This window comes from Callospermophilus lateralis, chromosome 5 (assembly GCF_048772815.1).
Source record: "Callospermophilus lateralis isolate mCalLat2 chromosome 5, mCalLat2.hap1, whole genome shotgun sequence".
Lineage (NCBI taxonomy): Eukaryota > Metazoa > Chordata > Mammalia > Rodentia > Sciuridae > Callospermophilus > Callospermophilus lateralis.
The window spans coordinates 83,938,856-83,963,940 of record NC_135309.1 but is presented as its reverse complement, the minus strand read 5'-3'; the positions used below and the strand labels follow the sequence as shown (position 1 = coordinate 83,963,940).

The 25,085-nt window shown below is 34.6% G+C and overlaps 1 protein-coding gene across 7 annotated transcripts in view; it reads left to right on the top strand.

The window, feature by feature from the left end:
• Nucleotides 1-25,085, top strand: part of Pam (peptidylglycine alpha-amidating monooxygenase) — a 289,187-nt gene that overhangs the window by 116,474 nt on the left and 147,628 nt on the right. For all 7 annotated transcript variants that reach the window (XM_076856972.2, XM_076856971.2, XM_076856970.2 and 4 more), the window contains one exon: nucleotides 25-145. In XM_076856972.2, the coding sequence (XP_076713087.2) occupies nucleotides 25-145 (121 nt within the window). The remainder of the gene's footprint in view (nucleotides 1-24; nucleotides 146-25,085) is intronic.

The window sequence follows — 25,085 nt, the reverse complement described above, 5'->3', positions numbered from 1 at the left end:
GTTGAAAATGTCTTCTTTTTCAAGGTTTAAAGAAACTACCAGACCATTTGCCAATGAGTGTCTTGGTACCACCAGACCAGTAATTCCTATTGATTCATCAGATTTTGCGTTGGACATTCGCATGCCTGGGGTCACACCTAAACAGGTGAGAGGCATTCATTATTTAATTATTCACTTGTTCTATGTACAATCTATAATTAAAGTAAGGAAACTATATTTCCAGTGGAAGTAATTTCTGCAAAAGTAGGCGTTTGCTTCAGATCTCTTCAGATAGGACCAGAATAACTGAATATTACAAAGAGGGGTAAATTTTTCAATGTAAATCTTTCAGTTAAATTTTGTTTCTCAAATTTTACTCATATTGCTATTTGTTGTTTGAAATGGAACCTTGTAAATTTGCATGCTGGGACTCTCCAAAGAGTAATGTCCTTTGTAATGCAGCATGCAAGTCTGCATTAAAACATGAAAAATTAGTCCAATAAAAATGATATTGAGCAGCTGCATCTAAGAGACTATTTTGTTTAAATATTCTTCTATAGAAGCCACAAGTTGAGAAATAAAAACTTGTTAAGTGCCACATATTTGTTTAAAAGCAAAACATTCCACACTCTTAGAAGTTAGGAAAACTGTTCATACAGGTGGCTGATTGTGTTTCCTTTAGGCTGACGTGTCTGTTATAAGATATATTTTGAAGAAATAATGATAAAGCTCAGACAAATGAGTCTTATAGAGCATTTGAGTGGAACTAAGTTGTTGTTGGGACTATCCCTATTTCAGGTACACACAAGAAGCTCTAACCCATTGCTGTCATGTGTGCAAGGTGTTTCATTAAGCAAAAAAAAGGCCAGAATTAATTATGTTTTGCAGGCAGGCAGTGCAGGGATTTATGTGTGTCATTAGAAGATAGTCCTCTGCTTTTGAAGAGCTGCAGAGACCTGGATGTTGAAGAGCTGCAGTGGCTGATGACTCATTGTTGCAGATAACATTCTATGTTTCCTTTCTTTTTTCTTCTAGTATTGGGAAAATAAAAGTATTCTACTTATTGGGAAGAATTTCTTTTAAAATTAGCATTCAGAAGCTCTAGAAAAGATGTGTGGGCCCCCACCCCTAGTGGCTAAGGATTGACATTCATTTACTTGAAAACTTGCATATGATCTAATGTCTATTAGTAACTACTACTGTCACAATGACTTCCACCCTCTCCCCATTCCCAAATGACCATTCAGGTGACTTTTCTGTGCATTCAGTTATTCGTGTTTGGCCTTTAATTTCATAAACTCCTTATTTGATATTTAGCCCAAGAAGAATGTGATGACATTAAAATGAGGAGAGAGAAACAACAGCCCCTCCTTTGTAATAAAGGGTGCCTCTTCTTGTCTCTTCTCACTCTTAAAAGTCATTTCCCCCCTTTATTTGCTTAACCTTAGCTTATATTACTTATTTTAAAATATTTACTAATTGGTCTATAATCTTTTCCCACAAGAATATTATTGTTTTAATCAAATAGCCATTTATTGTTGTTTGTTATTATTCTGCTATTTTTTCTTATTATTATTTAAGAGTAATAATATTTAAATTATTTAACACCTATAATAATAAAAGGCAACTCCATTGGGATCAATAATCTCAGGAAGAATTACTGGAATTGATTATAAAAATGTGGAACAGCTTCATTTTCATGAAACAAAATACATGTATTCATTTTTGTAACCTTATAATTATTAAAATAATTCCATTACAAAAGAAAATAGATTATTGAAGTTACCACTATTTACTTTGCATTATCTGCATTCAACTTTCCTTTGTGTAATGGAAATTTGCTTGTTGCCTTCTCAGCAAAGAGCTAGTTTTCTCCTTGCTCCTTCTCTGAGACCTTGTGACTCCCAAAAGCTATTTACCGGGGTTCCAGAGTTGGAACCAGTGGACTAGGATCAGCAAATAACTACATCTTACCTCCCTTTCCACAACGGTTGATTCAGAAAAAGGTGTGTGTTCTAGATGAGTCCAATTAAAGCTCAGGACTTCTGCTGAGAAGGCATATTTCTATTGCACAAGCACAATAGGCATGTAGTTCTGGGGTCTGTTAGTGCATGAAGGAGCCATGTCTAGACTAAAACTAGTACCAGAAAAAGCAATACAGAGACTGAGAGTGCAAGTTCTTGGTTACATCACTAACAGAATTTCCAGTTAAGTTAGCCTTTCTTATTTTAACAAGGTCGAGTTGAATTTTGTCTTATTTGCATATAAATCTATCTAGTAAATGATCCGGTTCCTCAGCTGGAGCAGTTCAGGACTGGTTGTTGAATATTTCTTCCACGTTCACTAAATGCTGTTCATTGATGATGTGCCATGAGGACTTAATTTTTTTTCTGGCTGACATGCAGATAATATACCTTGTAAGCTTTTGTGGGAAATGATAGACTCCCTATTAACTATGCTTGAGGGAAAGATGGATATAGAACCCCTGGAACCTCTTTCTTCCTGAACTTGGTGTTCTTGGTGAGGCAGACCCAGAGCTGTTACTGTAAGTACTTTTGGTGAAAAAAAAATTATGTTTTAAGAACATTTAAGAATGCAGATAAAACTAGAGTTAACACAAGTTCTTAAAAGGAAAGGAGATTTTAAAAAACGAGAAAGGAAAAGATGATAAAATATTAGAGGGAAGAAATCAAAGGTATAAGTGGAGTAAGAAGAGTTGACCAAAACAACAACAAAATAAAATGTCCAAGAAAATAAAATTGTCAAGAACAAAAATTAAGGGAAAATTTTAGGAATAACCAGAATATGAAGAATAGAATATTTTAAAAATAATATAAGAAAAAAGAGGAGTTAAAAAACATACAAAAACTAGAAAAGAAGTTGAGGAGTTAAGATGATTTTTATTTATTTATTTATTTATATTTGTATTACAATTCTTAATACATCATTATACAATAATTTATCATATCTCTAATTATATATAAGATGATTGTTTTTAAATGTTAGAGGATCCACAAGAGCAATAAAATTTGAAGAAAAAGGAGCAGAGGAGTAAGAACTTCCTTTGGTAGATCAGGCAGATCAGATTGGTCAAAGAAGTGTATTCACTCAATATATTCCTTTATAAAGTACATTTTAAGTTTTGTTAATTGTGAAAGCTACATCAATACATCTGATGTAAATCCTTTCTTTGGAAAAGAGGTCCTTAGGTAAGCTTAGATTAAAAAAAAAAAAAAACGAAACAAGCAAATGTAGAGTAGAGGTGGAGAGAACTATAGATATACTACAGAGAGTACAATTAGTTAATTTTCCAGATAAAATACAATTCTAGATTAGTGTCTTATCAGAGGATATCAGTATGTCAGGCTTCCACATTAATGGATTCAGCTATATCACAGGACTTCATAGTGGCCATTAAAAATTACTCCCACTAAACACGATTAGGTGAGTCCAGGGAAAGTAGTTTACTTTGATTACAAAATCAAAAAGGTTTTAGATATTTTAGAACTTTAATGTTCTTTACAGATTCAACATAAAATACTGGTCACAGGGGCAGGTAGTATAATGCAGTGGTAGAACATACTTAAGACCCTGGGTGCAATCCTCAGCACAAAATAATAAATAAGTAAGTAAATAAAATCAGTTAAATTTTTGACAGTAGGAAAACAATAGAGGAAAACTTCAGCAAAGACCTGGAATTCACAGATGACTCTAGTCAAAAACTATAAAGAAAACATTCAAATAAACAAAGAATAATAGTTTAGCAGAGATATTTAGTTTAACAAAGATCAAACCAACAACCTTTCCTTCTACTTATTGAAAAGAGAGTGAAAGTGAATCATGGGACTTGTAGATATTTGTGGTAAAATAGCTTTAAAAAGGAGAGGTACGGATTAGGGGGCACAGCTATTGCTAATACATATACAAGGTTAAAAGCTGAACATATTTGAAAGTCTCCATGCATATCATTGAGAACTCTGTTATCTGAAATATAAATGCACAAAGATGCAAACTATAAGGTATTAAAAACAGTTTGCTATATAAACATTTATGTAGTATATGAATTTAATCTCTATGAGAATGACAGTGAAATGAGTTCATTCTTTCTCTAACTTGAAAAAATTTAAAATAATTTCCATTCTCTTTATTATAAAGTTTCTGTTAATCAGTGTTTGGGGGGATTTGAGAAGATTTGCAGAAAGAGTAGTGATTTTTTTTCTTTTTCAAATTCTGTCTTTATTTTTTTCTTTTATATTTATTGGTGCATTATAGTTGTACATAATAATGGGATTTATTGTTACACATTCATACATGAATACCATATAACAATATAATTTGGCCAATATCACTCCTCAGCACTTCTCCCATCTCTCCCATCTCCCACCCCTTAGTCCCTTTCCTATACTGATCTCCCTTTAATTTCAATAAGATTCACTGCACCTTTCTTTTCCTTTTTTCCTCTCTACCTTCCTCATGAAAGAAAACAAAGATCCTTAACCTTAAACCTTATGTTAAGAGTAGTGACTTTTAAATAGTAAACAGAAGTAAAGAACTGCCATCCAATGCCATTGTCTTCAAATCTAGCAGAGCCACAGAGTGATGATATCTTGAGAATAGTCTTTTAGCCCTTTTTTCTTCCTCATTTGATTCCCTTACTCACCTGGGATCCTGTGGACTTCTGCTCTCCCTACCTCTCACCTGAATAAATAAAACAATTTGATAAACTGCCAGTTCATTCATGATCATAATCAAGTGCTATTATCAATTTGGTGAATTAACTATCCCCAGGGTGTTTATTTTGCTTTAATTAACATATATTAATTGTACAAATTGATGAACTTCATTGTGACATTTCCACATGTGCATAGGTCATGCGACGAGCATATCCACGTCCCTTTTGCCCTCTTGTCCTCCCGCTTCCTCAGCCCCCTTCTTAGTTCCTAATAGTCCCTCTTCTACTTTCAGGTCATCTTTTTATTTTATTTTAACTTATTTCTCACATGTACGAGAAAATATTTGAGACTTTTTTTTTTCTATGTCTGGTTTATTTTGCTTAACATGATGTCTTCCAGTGCTTTCCGTTTTCCTACAAGTGACAGGACTTTTTCTTCTTTATGGCTGAATAACATTCCTTTGTGTATATCTTCCTTATTCATCTGTTGACAGGGTATCTATGCTGATTCCTATCTTGGCTGTTGTGAATAGTGCTGCAATAAACATGGGCATACAGCTATCAAGAGTGGGATAGCTGGATCACATAACAGTTCTATTTTTAGTTTTTCTCCACCTCATCACCAGCATTTTAAAATAAAATAAATGAATGCTTAATTACAATGATTTTATATAAAGTTTCTTGTCTAACTGTAAATCAAACGTAGGGCCAGGCTGACGGCATCCTTGTCCTGGCTCTTGCAGTGTCAATGAAGGCATGTTTCTTAGCCATGCTCCTTCATCTGCAGAAGGGGTGATAGGTTACCTACCCAGGGTATTCTGTGGACCAAGTGGAATAATACCAGCAGAATGTTCAGTTCAGTGACCAAATATGTGGTAAGTTCTCAGAAAGTGTTCACTGGTGTTGCTATGGTTATTAGTGTGTTGAGGGAAATGGGAACAAGCCTCAGGATGAGAAACTGCTAACCCTTATACTTTCAGTCATGACTTCATGGAAAAAGTGAGATGTGGAAATAATTTTGAGGGATAGGAAAGGTAGCCAAATGAAGAAAAATAGAAAGTACAAACCAGGATACGAGAAGCCTGGGTAAGTGAGGAAACAGATCCTTCAATGTGCTAATTCTAAAGTAGATATTTCCACTAACAACAGGCCTTTGATAAGAGAGTGAAGCAATATTGAGAATTGATGTATTTTTCTGAGAGTTTTTATACATCTTTTTATACTGCTTGGAAGAGAAGTTATCTAAAGAAGTGACCTGATGAGGTTTTTTTAAAAAATATGCATGTATTAGTTTGAATCAGCCTGGAGGATTTTGGATATTGACCTTATTTAAAAAACAAATAACAACAACAAAACCATTCTTTTCTAATGTAAGTTGTTTCAAATCCTGTGTGTGGAAGCATTTTATTTATTTGCTATTTGCCCAACGTAGTTCCTCTGCATCTTGGCTTAAGGACATATAAGTGTAAACTAATTTGTAACACACAATTCTACAAAATTAAGTAGTTTTTAAAGTCTATTATCTGTGAACTACATATTAACTAAATTTCTTTTAATTAAGGTGTTTTAGGCTGTCTTTGGTCATTTTCCTCACTTTCTTTGGGAATAATTTGAGAACTACAGAGAAATACACTGTTTCTGAAACCTCTTGGAAATTCTTGTCTCATTCAGTGTTTGTTTTTTGAAGAGTTGCAGATCATGCTCTGAAATCAAAAAAAGCATACTTCCCCTGTGTTTCTGAACACAAATATCTATCTCCAGAAAACAGAACAATGCAAAATTTAAAGATCACATCACATACTACAGAGGAACAGGTTGAAAATCTTGAAATTAAAACATCATTTATTTTAGAATAATGACTTAAGAATGTAGTCATTGAAATATAACAGAGTGAATAAAATACTTCTACAAAAATTTCTCATAGTCTTCCCACTGTACTTCACTTTGTTTTTTCTCAATTGAATAATCTTTTAAAATTTTTACTACTATACTTTATTTCTTGCCTCCACCATGTATTGATAATTCACACAGTAAAAACTCAGGGTTTTGCTTTCTGCATCCCTTTAAGGAATCAGTTTTTAAATATTAAGATATAATCATAATGTCATTTCTAAGCAGTAGTTGCTCAGAATATGTGTTTTATCAGAGGTAATACACAAATTAAAAGCAGATTTTTTTTTTAATCTTAAGTTCAGAACACTGAGTGGACTTTTTCATATAAAGACAGTTGACCAGAATGTGGTATTTGCTTATTTTGGAGGCTATATGATACCTGTGTTACTCAGGTTTTCATTACTGTGACCAAAATACTTGAAATCAACAATTTAAAGGAGGAAAGATGGCTCATGGTTTAAGAGGTTAAGACATATTGCTTTGGGTCTGAGGTAAGGATAATCTCATTGCAGAAGGGAAAGATGGAGGAAAGCTACCTAGCTCAGGACAGCAGGGAAGGAAAGGGAAAGAGACCAGCAGAGGGAAAGAGACCCAGATAGATAGAGACAGAGAGGAAGAGGCATGGGACAAGAAATAATCCCTGAGGGTATGCCCTTCCCCTAGTGACCTACCTCCTCCAACTTTGCCCCACCTGCCCACAGTTTCTACCCCTTCCCAGAAGGCCATCCAGCAATCAATAAGTTATAAATTTTAGTATGTCAGAGGTTGTTATTTCCTCATCTCTGCCTCTCTACTTATTAGCATGTAATCTTTGCATTCTTTGAGAGTTTAAGTTTAAATTTTATACTGAGGATGAAAAAGGATGGGAGAGACACTGCACTCCCATTTCTTCAATTCCCCTTGCATGCTAACTTAATTCTGAATTTTAACCTCTTGGTAGAAGAGAAATTTAATCTGTGACCATTAGCAGGTTTTTGGACACCATAAGGTCCTTATATGTTAAACTCACTAGGGAAAATGAATCAATTCTCTTCCTAAAACAGCTGTACAATTGCTGAGAAACACCTCAAGAAGATTCCCACCCTACTCCAGAACACTGTGGATTTCCTGACCTCCTCTGCAGTCAGAGGCCATGTTCCATTCTACCTTCTCTAGTCCTCTGAAATGTTCATCACTACATCCCTCTCTTCTTCTAGTTCAGCCTATATATTAGATCAGAAATGGCAAGTAGAGGTTGCTTTTTTCAGCCAAATCCATTTGATTGGGAGAAGATGCCTGGGAAATGAAGAATTGAGAGACCTCATTTGGGCTTGGTGGACAAACGTACAGATACATGATGACATTTCCCCTGAGAGTGACAGAGAAAAGTGGTGGCTCCAATGGCTAGTTTTGGCCATTCCTGCAAAGTGCATTTGTGTTGTCAGAAAGAACCAGCTGTGGGTGAGGATTGAATATATCAAGTCATTGTCTTAAAATGAACATGAGTCACAGCTCATAGTGTTTACTTTTCCTCCACTTTTATTCTTCTTTCTCCCTTAGCAGAAGATGAAGGAGCAGAGTGTTCTTGCTATTGGAAGAGGAAAATTGAGAAATGTACTAATTTTGGATCACCATTTGCTTTTCATTTAGAAAGACTTAGGCAATACATATAAAATTCTAAGACTTGTGAAAAAAAAAAACAACAAAAGATATTAAAGTGCTGTATCTCCTGCCCCCTAACTGATGGATTAATATTATCTCCATTTTACCAATGGTAAAACTTAATAGTGGATACAATTCAGTGATTACTAGAAAGGACAGCCTCCAAGCCCTTATTGTATTATTTAGCTGTCTCACATTGAATTGGCTTTTTTCATTTTCTATTTTGAAAGCTTGGAATTGGTATCATTTAAAATACTTCATGTCAAATTCTCAAATAATATTTATTTTTATATTCACGCCTTGATTTATCAGCAAGATTCAATTATTTAGATAAAATAAAATTCAAAATGTTAAGTGGATTTTGTAAAGTACAAATTAAAGTGGTATATAGTTCATTGCTAATTGTTTAAGTTTAAATTATGATGCTTCATCTTTATTTTTATTGAAACCTTTAATGTCTACTTAGGGAGGACATACTTGATCTGTTAACAGTGTTTTCCTTTCTGAGAACAATCTAAACATGTCTGGTTCAGAATCTCACATGACAGTATACATTGACCATTTTCTCTTTCTTTATTAGAATACTAGAAAAGTGCTGTGGTATAAAAGACTTTGTTATTACCACCAATTTTCACAAAAGATTAAAGATGCTTTTGTTTTGTTTCTAGTAAATTTTTCAAAGCTGAAAACTTAATTTTGAGCATTAATTATGTAACACTGTTTTTTTGAACACATTATATTGTCTCATTAATTCTCATAAAAAAATCTGTGTTCAAGATTTTATGATCCCTATTTATTGTATGAGAAATTGAGACCCAAGAACATTAAATAAAGTACATGGCCAAATAGCCCATAAATGGAAAAACAGGCCTTAAATACATATTTACTTGAACCTGAGACTCATGTTCTTTTTATAATTTGCCAATCTATTAATGGCCTATCTGTGGAGACATCTAGTAATTATTAATAGTCCAATTTACCAATTACAGAATAGTATATACTTTAGGTACCATCATGGTCAAACATGTAAAATAAAAATGACATATAGTAGCAGAATGAAACTATATATAATTAAATTATATATATGTAGACATGAAATATATTGTTGTATATATTTTATGTCTACATATATATTTTTGAATGACTTTTTTTATATCTTCTCATGCCTGTGAAGAAAGAAATGCTACTATTCTGGAATCTGTTGAGATAATTCTAAATAATTGACTATTATAAAACACCTTCAAGCAACCTAGCTTAGGTTTTTATTTTACTTTATTTATTTATTTATTAGTTATAATCAGTTATACATGACAGTAGAAAACTCTTTGATTCATTGTACAATTTGTTGTAAATGGAGAAGAATTTTTACTTCTTTGGTTATGCATGAAGTAGAGTCATACCATTGTGCAATCATACCTGTACCTAGGTTAATGATTCCGTCTCATTCCATTGTCTTTCCTACCACTTTGCCTCCTGTCCCCCTCCCCTTTGCCCTACCCAAAGTTCCTCCATTTATCCCATGCCCACTACAATATGGATTTTACCTTAGTTTTTTTTTTTTAACACAATTTTTTCATTATCCCTGTCTAAACATAAGCCAGAGATTAGAAAATTATTTCTTAAAGTGTCAGATAGTAAACATTTTTAACTTCTGAGAAATAGTCTCTGGTTTCAGCTGTCTTAGAAAGCAGCTATAGATAATATGTAAATGAACGGCTTGGATGTGTTCCAATAAAAAACTGTATTAACTAAAACAGGCTGCCAGCCCACGGTCTGTAGTTTCCTGGTCCCTGATCGAAGCAATTGCATATGCCATTTAGGCTAATAAATGGATTTAACCTTTGGCATCTCATGAACTGTGTCTTCTGATTTACAGAACATAGAGAATAAATATATCAGTGCAAGGTTAACAGCACTTTAATCTTTGTTTCTTAGTTATCTATTCAGTTTTTGTGAATAATGATCATAAGCCAGAGTTCTCTTATTTGGAATATTGTATTTCAGTCTTCTTCATCTCAGTAAATGACAATTCTAGTGTTTAGTTCTTCTAGACTAAATACCCTAGAGTCTTTATTGACACCTCTTTGTTTCTCATGGCCTATAAACAATATGCTAGAAAATCCTGTTGCTTCTACATTCCAAATATATCCAAAATCTACCGTTCTCTCACCACAGCCATCTTTCCCATGCTGGGCCAAGCACCCTCCTCTCTTTCCTGGATTATTGCAGTAGCCTTTCTAATTGGCCCCCTTGTACCTCTGCATCCCTAGAATGTGCTCCACATAGCAGACACAGAGATCCCATTAAAACTAAAGTCAGATCAAATCACCCTTCATCTAAAACATTTTGAGAGTTTTCTGCACTACTCACATTTAAAGCCAAGAGCTATATGGTGACCTCAAGACTTCTATTTTTCCTATTGTCTTTTCCCACTTTTTTTTTTTTTAGTCCCCGTGTCTGTATTGTAAGTCAGGTCAAAGATAAAGTGTGGCAAGAACATATTTTAATCAGTAATAACTGTTGTTATAAAGAAGAGAATCCAGTGTCCATTAAACTCAATTACGATTTGCATAGAAGAAACTGGGCATTTTAAAGGTAGAATTAAGAAATAGTGGAGGAGAGGCATAGGGGACAAGCCAGGGCTTAATAGAATCAGGGAAATAAAATATTACAAAGGTTTAGTTGGTGTAAATGTGATTAAGCCAGCTGTTTCACTAGCTGGCAAATATTAAGTTATGATTCTGTCCTACCACAAAGACGGGGAGACACTGGCCTTATTTTCTCAGGTGTTAGGTGAAACAAACAGCAAATTTATTGGCAGCCTTGAGTTTTTACAAGTAGACACTTCAAGGAGGGCTGGGGTCATCTTAAGGAAGTTGTATGTTATTGTAAGATATTAAATTATTATTTGTTCAACTCTTTAGAAGTCATTGTTCAGGCCTATTTGAGAGAAAGACTCAGAGGACCAGAGCTAGATTTGGTCAAGGAGATTATCTTTGTCAGTCATTCTAGGTTTAAGACAAATCAGAACACTTGTTCCACCACTTTCTGTCTAGATGATATTATACAAGCATTTAAACCATCATGTACTTTAGTTTCCTCATCAGGAAAATGAGTTTGTATCTGATGGAATTATGGATTGGTGAATTAATATGTATAAGATTCAGTAAATATAGTTATTATTATTTTTTGCCCTGAAGGAAATTTTAATGGATGAGTTAAGGCATGTTTTCAGTAAACTAATAACAAACATAATACTATGGTAAATACCTTATCATAGTTGAAATATAGAATCACAGAAGCAGGGCTGGGGATGGGTAGTAGCACACTTGCCTGGCATTAGTGAGGCACTGGATTCAATTCTTAGCACTGCACATAAATAAATAAAATTAAGGTCTATCAACAACTAAAAAAAGTCAAAATAAAAAAGAATTACAGAGGCCCCACCTGAGAATGAAGAGAGTGATTGCAACAATTCTTTAGTCAGAATTGCAATAATAATTTTCCAGAGCACATTATAGAAGCAGATAGATTCTAAATTTATCTCTTGCTTCTTTAGGAAAACCTTTGTGGAAGCAGTAGAATTTCAAGGTTGTAGTGCAAGGGGTATGGAGAGAGATTTGTAAAACAAAGTTTAGAATCCTTATAAAAGTACCATTTTAGTAATAGGAACATAAAGAGGTGAAGCAATCAGAATTCTCCTTGTATAATTTATTTTTAAAAGAATCTAGTGATTATTAAAATTGACTAAGAGACATAACAGTTACATACCTTAGGTACCAGACACCATCATTGTCAAACATGTGAAATAAAAATTTGGAGTGAAGGACCATTCTTCTAAATAACCCTAAAACAAGGGTAAAAAATCAAAACAAACTGGAATTGTAAATGGTCTGGAGAGTGTGACAAGGAAAATACTGGATAAGAAAGTCCATGAACTCGTGCTAGTGTAATCCTCAGAGGAAAATAACCTGGATTTATTTATAATGAAAGAACATAAAATGTTAAAGTATATGAATACTCAACTTAAGAAATAAGGAAAAAGACAATAAAACCAAGTAAAATAGAGAATTAATAATTAAAAAGCTGAAATTAATAAATTTAAATGGAAAGTAATAAACCAATTAAGAAAACATTTCTTTGAAACATTCCTAAAAATGGATAAACTCATGGAAAATTTAAGGATTAAATATTCCAAAAGTATACATTATTTTTTAAAATATTTGGTTTTTAGTTTTAAGTGGACCCCAATATCTTTATTTTATTTTTATGTGATGCTGAGGATTGAACCTAGTGCCTCATGCATGCTAGGTGAGCACTCTACCACTGAGCCACAACCCCAGCCCCAAAATATACATTCTTAAGAATTATAAATAATAAGGAAAATATTTAGACAGTTTTGGGTGCATCTCTGTCTTGGTAAATTTTATAATTTTGAGGAAAAGAATGATTTTCTAGAAAGCACTTAATATCTAAATTGATCTAAGAAGATATAAAAAAAAAAAAAACTGAACAGCACCACTAACTAGAAGAGACTGAAAAGGTTAAAATGCATGTGTGTGCCTGCATGCACGTGCACACACACACACATATACACACGGATGGAAATTATTTAACCAAGAACAAAGAATTATTAAAAATGTATGTGAAAGAAAAAGGGTTTATATACCAAGTATGCAAAGAGGTACTTCAAATTATTGAGAAGGTAAGCAAACCAAAAGAAAGTAAAATACAAATATTAATGTTAAATGAATGGAATGACAAAAATTCAACCCTGTTTATAATCAAATCAAAATTAAGGAAGAAGATGTTAACATTTTTCATCTATTAATTTGGCAAAAACTTGAAAGAGCTGTGATATGGTGAGCTTTTAAGGGTGAGATGACATGGGTAGTCTCATTGCTAGTGGGGTAGAGTTTTAGGAATATATTATCTAGAATTACCTTTTAAAGTGAAAATACATCCTCAAAATTGTGGGAGATCACTTTATAGTATATTATGCTGTAAATGAAAAACTGAGTTATGTTCACATTTTTGCCCTAGAAGTATTGCCATCATATATTAAGAGAAGCAAACTGCAGAGTCATGGGTGAAGGGTGATCCCATTGTAATAAAAATAAATTACCACAAAATCCTAATATGTGTTTGTATTTAGTTAGATGTTTTATATAGCCATGGAGGAAGTTGGAAAGAGGCACCTCGGGCTGTAAACCTTGGTTCTTTTGGAGAGGTAGCAGTGGAAGAGGATGACAGAATTTTTTTTTTATTTATCTAGGTTGTTTTACCAATAAAAATATAATTTTTATTTTGTAACCATTAAAAATTAATAAAGAAATAATGTTACCAACAAAAAGAATAGAGCTAGATCTTGTGCCTTTTTGATATAAACCCCTAATGTTTTAGAAATCTCTAGAGAGGTTTTCCATACAGTGCCTCTAATTGATAAATTTTTAATTCCTATTTCTCTGCTTTGCAGTAGTGCTATTAAAAGAGTCTGATTAATTGAAGAATTTAGGAAATTTGGTACATGTTTAGAAAGAAATAGAAACAGATTTGTAGGGGGTCATTCTTTGATTATAGAAAGCCTAAAGGTATTTGGGGAAGGCAAACATGCATATCTTTCCACATTAGAAAGAAGAGGGATTCTCTTTGCACTTATTAGCCACCAGAAAAAATCCTCTTTGTTTCACTTATTTTCAGATTTATGCAGTCTGAATTAATATTTCAATAACCCTATTCAAGAAAAGCATTTGGAACCATTCCACATGAATGTTGCATTCTTTAAGCAAAAGTGCAGAACACAGTCTTTCAAGGCACAGATTGCTTTTCACAGATAATGTCTTGTACTTAATCATGTATAAAGGGACAAATCTGATGTACACATTAGAGGAGTAGTTCTGTCTTTGCAGTCAAAAGTCACTCCATCCAACAACCTCAGAGCATTTTAGAAGAGGAAGGTCTATAAAAATAGCAAGTACATTTCTGTTGTACAGTGTGTCACTCTCCCACCCTCAGCTAATCCCACTATTAAATGAAAACATTTGCCATGGCAACATTGATTTAAAAAGGGCAAATGATGTTTCTGAAAGATTGGAGTATTTCCTTTAGTGGATTTCAGATGCACACACAGTTAACAACCTTATTTAATAGTTCTAATATATAACTGAAAAGGCTTGACTTGATTGTTTGTTGTCATTTAGAAACAGAATCTAAAACAAATCAATAAACTCTTAACAAAACCCGACAATATTATATACAAGCAGAAAAACACCACTAAAATATTTCAACCTTCATTATTTATGGGAATAAAAATTATTTTGAGTGGCAAGTTATAGAAATATTTGCATCTAATAAAAGGATCATTTTGCTATGAAAAAGCAAGTGCTCTTTACCTCATTACTCTACAGTTGTTGACATCAGTAATAATATTTAGCTTCCCCATGTTGGACATGTTAGAATATTAATATTATCTCCAGGCAGTTTTAATAAATGCTAAGGCATATAGGAAATACTAAGGCAATATTCATAGATATTTTACTGTTTCGGTTTCATTTACTTGACTCAGACTATCAGGCAGACACAGTAGATACAAAGAGGATAGATTGATAGCTGGAGTAAAATGCAGGTATTAAAGAGGGGATGCTAGTGGGGTCAAACGAGTTTAGAAGTTAACAAATAGTACCTATATTGTTTCTCTGCTGTCATAACCGCTCTATAATACAAAATGGAGAAAATTGTGCTCAGGGGTGAGGAAATTAAGTTCCTGCCCTAAATAGCTTTGAGTTGAGAGCAAAAATTTATCTTACTCAACATGAATTCTTTGACTCTGCCAGAGGTAAATACTGTTCTATCTTCTATCTATCATTTATTTAATCAGCACAGTAAGCGTGGGTCTGGAAGTCTAGGGTTGCTGGTGTAAGGGAACTTCACGTCCTTCATTCAGTTATGACAGGAGTCAGTTGAAATAAATAAGGCATTTCATATAGTTGCTGCCCACAGTATTCCCTTTCCACTTTGGTTTGTGATGACCTGAAAAACCTTCTACAATAGCCAAAGAGATTTGAAGCACCACTGAAGCAAATAAAAGCCAAATCTAGCTCTGTTTCAATGCTTTCAAGTCTGCTGCTATCTGAAGACTCCAAAGTTTATTGGAAGATTGTGTCTCACTTATTTCCTCACTTCCCTGTCTCCTCAACATGTATTCTTCAGGATCTAAAAATGTCAACTGTCAAGAAAAATTGCAAATACATCAATATAGAACAGTTTCCCTGCATTTTTAAAATAAAACCTCCAGAATGTATGTGTTACAGTTAAGAATTTTATAGAAATTCACAAACCTGTGATTCACTGTCCTGTTTACATTTGTCATGTGAAACTTAATTAAACCGAGAATGATCTTTTCATTGTGGTTGTCAGTTCAGGAATGAGAAAACGCTTTTTCACAACATAATTTAAAACCTTCTAGTGAAATTCAAGTATATGTGTTAATACTACACAGAGTTAATTCAGGCATATAGGAAAACAAAAACTTTTTTTTTGAGTGTGTGGTGCTAGAAATGGAACCCAGGGTCTCCACCTGCTAGGTAAGTGCTTTACCACTAAGCAACAACCTCAGCCCCAACGATTTTTAAAGTACTACTTGCCAAAGTATCAAAATGTAAACAAGACTGATTTTTTTCCAACTGTTTATAAATATCAGTATGTCAAATCACTTCTTGCCCTTCCCCAGGTTTTTAATCAAATGATCTTGTGTTTCATTGTTCTTTACAAATTTGTTTTTCAATATTTAAATGTCAGCCTGTATAATGTACCTAACCTATTGTGTATTGCAGTGAATACAACAACCTTGCCAAGTCGTCATTATTTATGATATTACTTCTTTGGGAGGGAACAGGCCTGAGGTCTATCTTAATATCCACCATTCCAGGAACACTTTCATTTCATGTCTTCACAGAAGTATTCCCACCTCTGTTTTTCTTTAGATATATGTACTATTAGGAATATGGTTTATTTAAGTGTCTTAGAATTGTTATTATCACAGAAACAATAGCTATGTGAGATAATACATTTGTTAAGATAGCCAGGTTTAACCATTCCTCAATGTATATGTGCTTCAAAACAGCATGTTGATAAATACATTTTTTAGGCAGTTTAAAATAAATATATAATACCATATGAGTTCTTTGAGAGAAAAGTCCTGCCTGTCTGACATCTCACTATTCTATCCTCTGGGCCTGAAACAATGCCCACTACCCAGTAAAGATTTGTTGAATAATTTTTTAAAAGGAAAGAGAATTCTCTTCATAACAAAAATATTCTTTACCTCTCCCCCAATAGTCTCAAACTCCCAAACACACTAGTGACTGGAGCACTGCTGTGTGAACACATGGATTGTATAGTACAGTCCCTTGCTACTACCACACTCTTCACACATAATTATGAAGTCAAACAACAACAAGTGCTGGTGAGGATGTGGGGAAAAGGGTACTCTTGTACATTGCTGGTGGGGCTGCAAATTGGTGCGGCCAATTTTGAAAGCAGTATGAAGATTCCTGGGAAAGCAGGGAATGGAACCACCATTTGATCCAGCTATTGCCCTTCTCAGACTATTCCCTGAAGACCTTAAAAGAGCGTACTATAGGGATACTGCCACATCGTTGTTCATAGCAGCACAATTCACAATAGCTAGACTGTGGAACCAACCCAGATGCCCTTCAATAGATGAATGGATAAAATAATGTGGCATTTATACACCATGGAGTGTTACGCAGCACTAAAAAATGACAAAATCATGGAATTTGCAGAGAAATGGATGGCACTAGAGCAGATTATGCTTAGTGAAGCTAGCCAATCCCTAAAAAACAAATACCAAATGTCTTCTTTGATATAATGAGAGCAACTAAGAACAGAGCAGGGAGGAGAACAGGAAGAAAAGATTAACATTAAACAGAGATATGAGGTGGGAGGGAAAGGGAGAGAAAAGGTAAATTGCATGGAAATGGAGGGAGACCCTCATTGTTATACAAAATTACATATAAGAGCTTGTGAGGGGAATGGGAAAATAAACAAGGAGAGAAATGAATTACTGTAGATGGGTAGAGAGAGAAGATGGGAGAGCAGGGAAGGGGGGATAGTAGAGGATAGGAAAGGTAGCAGAATACAACAGTTACTAATAGGGCATTATGTAAAAATGTGGATGTGTAACCGATGTGATTCTGCAATCTGTATTTGGGGTAAAAATGGGAGTTCATAACCCACTTGAATCTAATGTATGAAATATGATATGTCAAGAGCTTTGTAATGTTTTGAACAACCAATAAAAAAAATTTAAAAAAGACACTCAGAGCTAGAGCTAAAAAAAAAAAGAAATATTTTTAAGTTCAGTTATTTCATTTCATCTTCTGCCTAACTTTGTACCTTTGCATGATTCTTCTTTTTTTCTTTTTTATCAGCTTTGAAATTTAATTTACATAAAAACAAAAATTCATGAATTCAAAGTATACAATTTGATGATTGTTGACATGTGTACCACCATGACATGATAGGGAACATTTCCATCACCCCTAAAAGTTCCCTTGTGCCCCTTTAACCACCCCTCATTCTTTACTATCATCTGTCTCCCCTGGCAGCTGCTGCTTTTTCTGTCGCTATAATTTGGCCTTTTCTAGATCTACGTTACGTAAAAGTGTAATTACCATGGTAGTCGTCTTTTTTGTCTGACTTCTTTCACTTAGCATAATGCTTTTCAGATTCCTTTGTGACACTGTGCTTATCATTTGTTTATTCCTTTTGATCTGGAGGAGTAGTTGTGGAGGAGTCTGCATTCTAACTCAGGCAGTCTGGCTCCAGAGCCTGTGCTTTTAACCATTAAGTTATTACATTTTTCAGTCAATAAAATTTTGTTAATATTCTCTGACGATGCTATTCTCCTACTCAAAACTCTTCAATGACTCCTCATTCTGATCAAATGCATTTCTATTCCATAATCTGCCATTTAATTTCTCTGTCTTGTAGGCCCCATTTCTACCATTTTAAAAATTCCAAACCTGTTCTTTCCTGAATTCCCCATTTTCTAATACACTTGGCTCATTTGCAGATGGGAAACCTGTGATATTCTCCCTACCTGTTTAATTTCTTTGCCCTGAATCTTTACCTATTGAAACCATACCCCATTCATTCAATTATGGAATGTGTGTCCCTGTCCCCATCAACTGACCTGATTCCTTCAAACTCACCCTTGTTCCATAGCAATTTGTACCACTCTCAGACCCACTGTATTGACACTTGCAGTGATCAATTTTCAGGTTTTAAGTACCCCCACACTAAAGGATATCTGAAACCAATGACTGCATCTGATTCATCCCTGGGCATGTTTTGGTCAGTGTATGCTCATAACAGGCAAACAAACATCACAATCTGTATTTAAAAGAAGCTAGCTTCTTACCTGAACTGCCGAAGAGATACTGTTTGCATAGTATTGTGTATTGTGTCTTGGACGTGGAAGGTTCTCTGTGAATATTAATTGATTCATAGTTCTTCCTTAAATCTATACCTAACTGTTTATTCTGCTCTTGGGTACCTGTAGGAACGCAAGTTGACTGATGACCCATATACTGTCTGTCTGTATTCCCAGTGCTTTGCAAAGCACCTGATACTTAGCAGGCATTTCTAGGCATTTGCTCAGAATAGATATGTTAGTTGTGCTTTTTGGTCAAGGACAAGGGCTTATTAGCAAAAACAGATTAGGCACTTAGATTTCAAAGAAATTTATAGTAAATATCTTCTTGGTTAAAAGTGGTTGAAATGTGTTAGACAGTTTACTTCCTTAATGGTCCAATTTTTGGTGTCGGTATGTTTTTCATGTCATAAAAATCTGTCTCTGTCCTTTTCCTCTCTGTGTTGGTTATTCTGGTTTCTTTTAGTCACTCATACCTACTACTCCCTTTCCAGACTCTTGGTTCTGTTCTTGTGTGATTGTTCTTCCCTTCTTGTTTGTAGTGGTTTTTTGTTTGTTTGTTTGTTTGTTTGTTTAAGATTAGATTTTGTTATTGCCCAGGCTGCCTCCAACTCCTTGGCTCAACCTTCCTGAGTGCTAGGACTATAAGCCTTCTCCACCATGTCCAACTCCTTCCTTCCAGTTAACCTGCTTAATTACCTCTCATCTTCCAGATCTCAGACTGAGTATCCCTTTCCTAGTGAAGCTTTTCCCCAGTCACCTCTCATTCCCTTGATCCCTCCTACTCCCCTGACCCTCCCACTTTTCAGAAAGCTCTCTGCTCTCATAATACCCTATGCCTCTTTTTCAAGGTACCCTCCATAACTGCCTCTGTTTCCTCAACAGACTACAGACTGTATGAGGACAGAAAAAACATCTGGTTTTGCTCATCAGCATATCCCCCTTCCCTGGTCCAGGGTGTGGCAATAGTAGACCCCCTATATTTTTTGGATAGATAAACGTGGGACATATGACTAGTTCAATGGGTGAGTTTTCACTGCCACTATCCTATTAAAGACTTAACCCAGGTTGATAGTGTTATAGTATGGATCTTAGACATCGTCCCCCAATAGCCTATGGTTTGAAGGCTGTTGGCACCTTTGGGAGATGGTGGGGCTTAATGGTAGCAGTAAGTTAGGCTGTGGGGGCATACTCTTGAATGAGATATTGGGCCCCTTCCCCTATCTCTGCTTCCTCCCTACCATGAGGTGAACATGTCTCCTCACACAAAGTGTTCCTGCCATGCTATACTGTGCTGCCACAAGCTCAAAGCAATATAGCCAAACAGCCATAATATAAAACCTCTGAAACCATGAGCCAAAAATAAGTCTTTCCTCCTTAGGTGTTCTGTCACAGTGATGAAATGCTGACTAACACAGATAGCAACACCTCCTAGTCTTGTATTCAGACTCCACCACTTTCCCCCTCCCATTGTATCTCTATTACTCCTTCTTGAATCCATTCACATTGTCTTCCTAAAGAAATGCACTCCTGATTTCCTGCCCCAGACCTTATTCACTCAGCATGACTAACATCGCATCTAAACAAATCTAAACTCTAATTTAGATCAAATTAAAATTTTTTCATCTAAATTAGAAAGCATTCTCAAGTCAAATCTAAATTCCCCCGTCTCCCAAGGCCTTTCTTTATTTGGCTTTATTCATTCTATCCAATGTCTATTCTCAGAACTTCCTAAAATGTATCGTCTGTGCCTCTGTCCCCCGTTATTGTGCTGTCACCATACTCATTCCTACCTTACGGTTTCATTCAGACTAATTTTTCAGCTCAGTCTACCTCTTACTCTGTTTATGGAAAGCCTGTGCAGAGGCTTAACTTCTCTATTCAGGGCTTCTCAGATGCTGAGAGAAAACTAGGTCACTTCCTTTTGCTTTGAAGCTTTCATTTCATACTTTTTTAAATACCTAAAAATGCCAAAGCAGAAATATAAAAGCAGAGATGTATTTTACATGCTGGATAGTATCCATTGGCTTCTCAAGTTGTATTCTTCTCCATCCTATTCTAAGTTCCAAGAGGATGACCTCTGTGGACCACAGAAGTGGGCTCTCTTGCTCTCTGGCTTCAAGTTGACTTCAATCTGAAGGAGGACCTGGCAGAGATGAGAGCAGAAGGCAGTCAGACTGTCTCTTTCCTTAGCTCCTTTTTCATTGGGACGCAGATTGACAGTGACTACACTTCTCTCCTAAAACCATAGCTCCTATCATCTTCTTCTATGTCCATGTCAATTTATGGTTTGGACATCTGTTCCTCTCCTTAACTCCCATGTCTTTGGATGGTAACTGCTTGCTGCTTTGTAAGTTCTTTGTAAGTTCTGACATCCCTTAGGTGTTTCCCATAACGTAGCTGACATTTTCATCCTTGGTTCTTTGGTTAAATTCTCCTCACTTGCCCACTGTATTTGTGACTTCTGTTTTTTAAAGAAACTTGGACGGAAACACTTAAATATTGACCATAAAAATTAATACTTTAATTATAGAATGGTAAAGTATAATAATATGGTTCTATTTATATTATAGGATTTGTAAAATATATTAATTTGTTGTATATTACAAGTGGCTAAGTCTACATGCAACATGAAATTTGTAAAATGAATGTCATTGTTTCCAACCTTGTTTTCTGTCTGACTCTGTGACTCTTGTGAGGTGACAAGATCCTCTGTGTTAGGTCTAGCCAAATGGCCCTCCTCATGTATCTCTCCCTACTTAGATTCCATCTAAGAGCATCAGCCATCTGCTTTCTCCCTTCTCTGAACTATTATCATTTTCTAGTCCTTACCACAAAACTTAATGCTTTACTATTTCCTAATGGTGGACTTTGTTTCCTCCATTACATTCTAAAATTTGGGGGATAAAGTAACTATTGATAATCATTTTTATACCCTTGGAGTAAAATTGTATCAAATTAATAAATATTTATTGTGTGGTTTGTTGTGCATTGTTGGTTGGTAACAATGATTCTTGGGGACAAGCTACGCCTCTTTTAATTTTAAATGTTTTGATGTAAATACTCATAAATAAAATTGAGAGGCTTGTATAATGAACACCCACATTCCCAACAATGATTATCAAATTATGGTTAATCTTATTTTATCTCTGAATTCTACTTTGTTCATTCCCCAGCACACACAATGAATTATTTTGAGGCATAGATCAGATTGCTTTGATTCATAGTATTTTAGTACTAATTTTTAAAAAAATAAGTACCTTATTTTTATCATAACCACAATCACCAATAATATTATCAAATATCTAGTCAGTATCAAATTTCTTTGATTATTGTATTTTTAAAAATGTTAGTTTGTGGGCTGGGGATGTGGCTCAAGTGGTAGCATGCTTGCCTGGCATGTGCGGACCGCTGGGTTCGATCCTCAGCACCACATAAAAATAAAATAAAGATGTTGTGTCCACCAAAAACTAAAAAATAAATATTAAAAATTTCTCTCTTTCTTTCTACAAAAAAAAAAAAATATGTTAGTTTGTTTTCATCAGGATCCAAATGTATTTCACATGGCACATCTTGTTGAAATGTCTCTTAAGATTCTTGAAGACAAACTTGTGTTTGTCCTTGGAATGCATTTGTAAAGAAACCAGGGTATTTGATAGAGTATTCTGCATTTTAGGTTTTGCTGATTGCATTATTGTAGTATCATTTAACAAGTCTTTTGGTCCTTTATATTTTCTTTACTGGCACGTCCAGAAACTTGCCCAAATTAGTTTAGATTTTTTTTTTTTGTAGAAATTTTATAAGTGGTAGTATATATTACCAACAGTAGATACACAATATAAGATTATCTCTTTTATTGTGATGTTAATACTACTCATTACATTAGTAATTGTGAGATTGAGGGCCTGGTGTGGTGGGGCACACCTGTAATCCTAAGGGCTTAAGTGCCTGGAGCAGGAGGTTAGTAAATTCAAGACCAGTCTCTGCAACTTAGCAACACTGTCCTAAATAAAATAAAAAGCATTTCAGATTCAGCTCAGCTCAGTGGTATAGTGTCAAGGTTCAATTCCCAGTACTGCAACAACAGCAGAGAACTGTGGATTAATAATCTATTATGTATAAGATTTCCTACTTGCTGTCCACTTGCTAGTTTTAGGAGCCATAGATGACTAGCATTGCCTAGATTCATTAGAAGTTGCATTCGATGAATATTTCAATTTTGCCATTCTTTCTGTTTGTCAATGGAAATGCTTATATACCAAAAAAAAAAAAAAAACCTCACCTTCATAAACTATTTGATCACTCCTAAACACAGTTTATATTGTTAATACTATTTATGTTCTCTAACTCTACTGAATACGAAAGGTCAACTTTTTTGCTTAGTTTTGTAGACACGGGTCTCACTATGCTTCCCTAGCTGGTCTCCAGCTCCCAGGCCTTAGGGATCTACACCTGTCAGCCTTCCAGGTATCTGGAGAAACAGGCATACACAACCATGGCTGGTTTTAAGTTCTATAGAAATTCAGTTGCATAATGATGAAAGTTTATAAAGATGATAATCCTATAAATTAGGATTATTTAGTTTTATTTTACTTACCATGCCTTGTGTGTGTGTGTGTGTGTGTGTGTGTGTGTACGTATATATGTAGGCCTGAGAAAACACTTTTTTAAAAAAGCTAACTTTAGGGCTGGGGTTGTGGCTCAGCAGTAGAGCCCTTACCTAGCACGTGTGGGCACTGGGTTCAATCCCCAACACCACATAAAAATATGTAAAATAAAGATATTGTGTCCAACTACAACTAAAAAATAACTAAAATTTTAAAAAAAAACTAACTTTAAAACATTGAATTTACTTTTTGTGTTGTTGGATTTTTTTTTTTTTTTTTTTTTGGTCTGATATTAGGAATTTTCCAAGCTGGCTTAAATGATATCATGTACTGAAGTGCAGTATTTATGCTTGCATATAATATGAACTGATGACAAGCAAAAACATCTCTAGAAAATGGGAATTAGCACTTTCCAAAGCTATTAGGTTCATTATGATAATAACTCCATTAACTATATGACAGTATCCACGCCTGAGAGTTTAGAAGACAACTTGGGTAAAGTTGTTCCTTCTTTTGAATTATTAATATTGTCTCTGAATAGAGGTTGGAAAATTACAGTGGGATAAATTGGGTTTGATAGCCACTAAAAAAAGCAGGAATAAAGTGCTTAAAGGTAAAATATGACTCAATGCCTGGTAACTATTTTTATAGGAACCCTTTATGAAAGGTTATTAGTCACATACATAACAAAATTCAACAATGTACTTCGGCCCACCTTCACTGTGTACCCAGTTCCTATGCCAGGTGGTCTTGGGGAATACAAATAAGAATAAGTTTAGACTTTAGTTTTTAAAAAAGCAGTTCAGTACCAGGAGACAGACTAGCAAAAAAAGAACTTTGTAATTATCTATTGCTGAAATAGAGATATTTATTACATTCAAAAAGTCAATAAGCATTCCAAGGAATATTTTTATATTTGATTTTATACTTCTTCTTAAAAGTTCAAGGCAAAGGACGTAAATCTGTTGAAATGTTTCCTTTATTAGTTGTAAGTCTAAGGAAAATGAATAGGTCATAGAATCACCATGGGATGTAGAAAGAAACAGAATGACTTTGCCTTGGATCATTGTCGTAAAATATATGACTCCATCATTAAGCATAAGCACCTAATGTATGTTGTACCCCCGATTTGAAAGAAAAATAATACTATTTTTCAGAAGACACATTTGCCTTATATTAACTTAGATATGAAATGTCTTTTTATTTTTTATTTTCCTTAAGATCATCAGGCTTATTGAAGGAAGAATTGGCATTTTATCTGTTCTTTTTCTCTTATATCTTAGTATATCTTTGTCCACTAGTAAAGAGATGCAGCACAAAATATATAAATGAGTGCATTTAATTAGCATTATTATTTTTTAGTGAAAAGGATTCCAAAAATTCTCTACATTTCAAGTTAATATACTGAAAATGGGCACAGTTGCTCAATGGTCATCTGCTGCTGGTTATACTTGGAATTATGATGATTTTGCTTTTGGTTTTCTGAATGTGTTATTGGACCTAATGTTTGCCTACTCTGAAGATATCTTTTCCCTTCTTTCCTGACCTATTATCCTACTTTTGTTCTAGTATTGGCCTTCCTTAGCCCAGAAAGGCATCCTCAATTAGACAAAGCCAATCATTGACATTCCTTCTTCCCTTGCTGACAATTGTATTGGAAATGGGTACATGATTAAGTTCTGGTCACTCAGATAAGGGGACATCTCCTGGAGAAATGGGAGAATTTTCTTCTTGAGGAGGGCCTTAAGGAAGAGACTGTTCCTCCACTGGCTTTTGGAAGTTGCATTTGTGAATATGATTCTGAAAGCTACTGCAACCATTATGGTAGCAAGAGAGA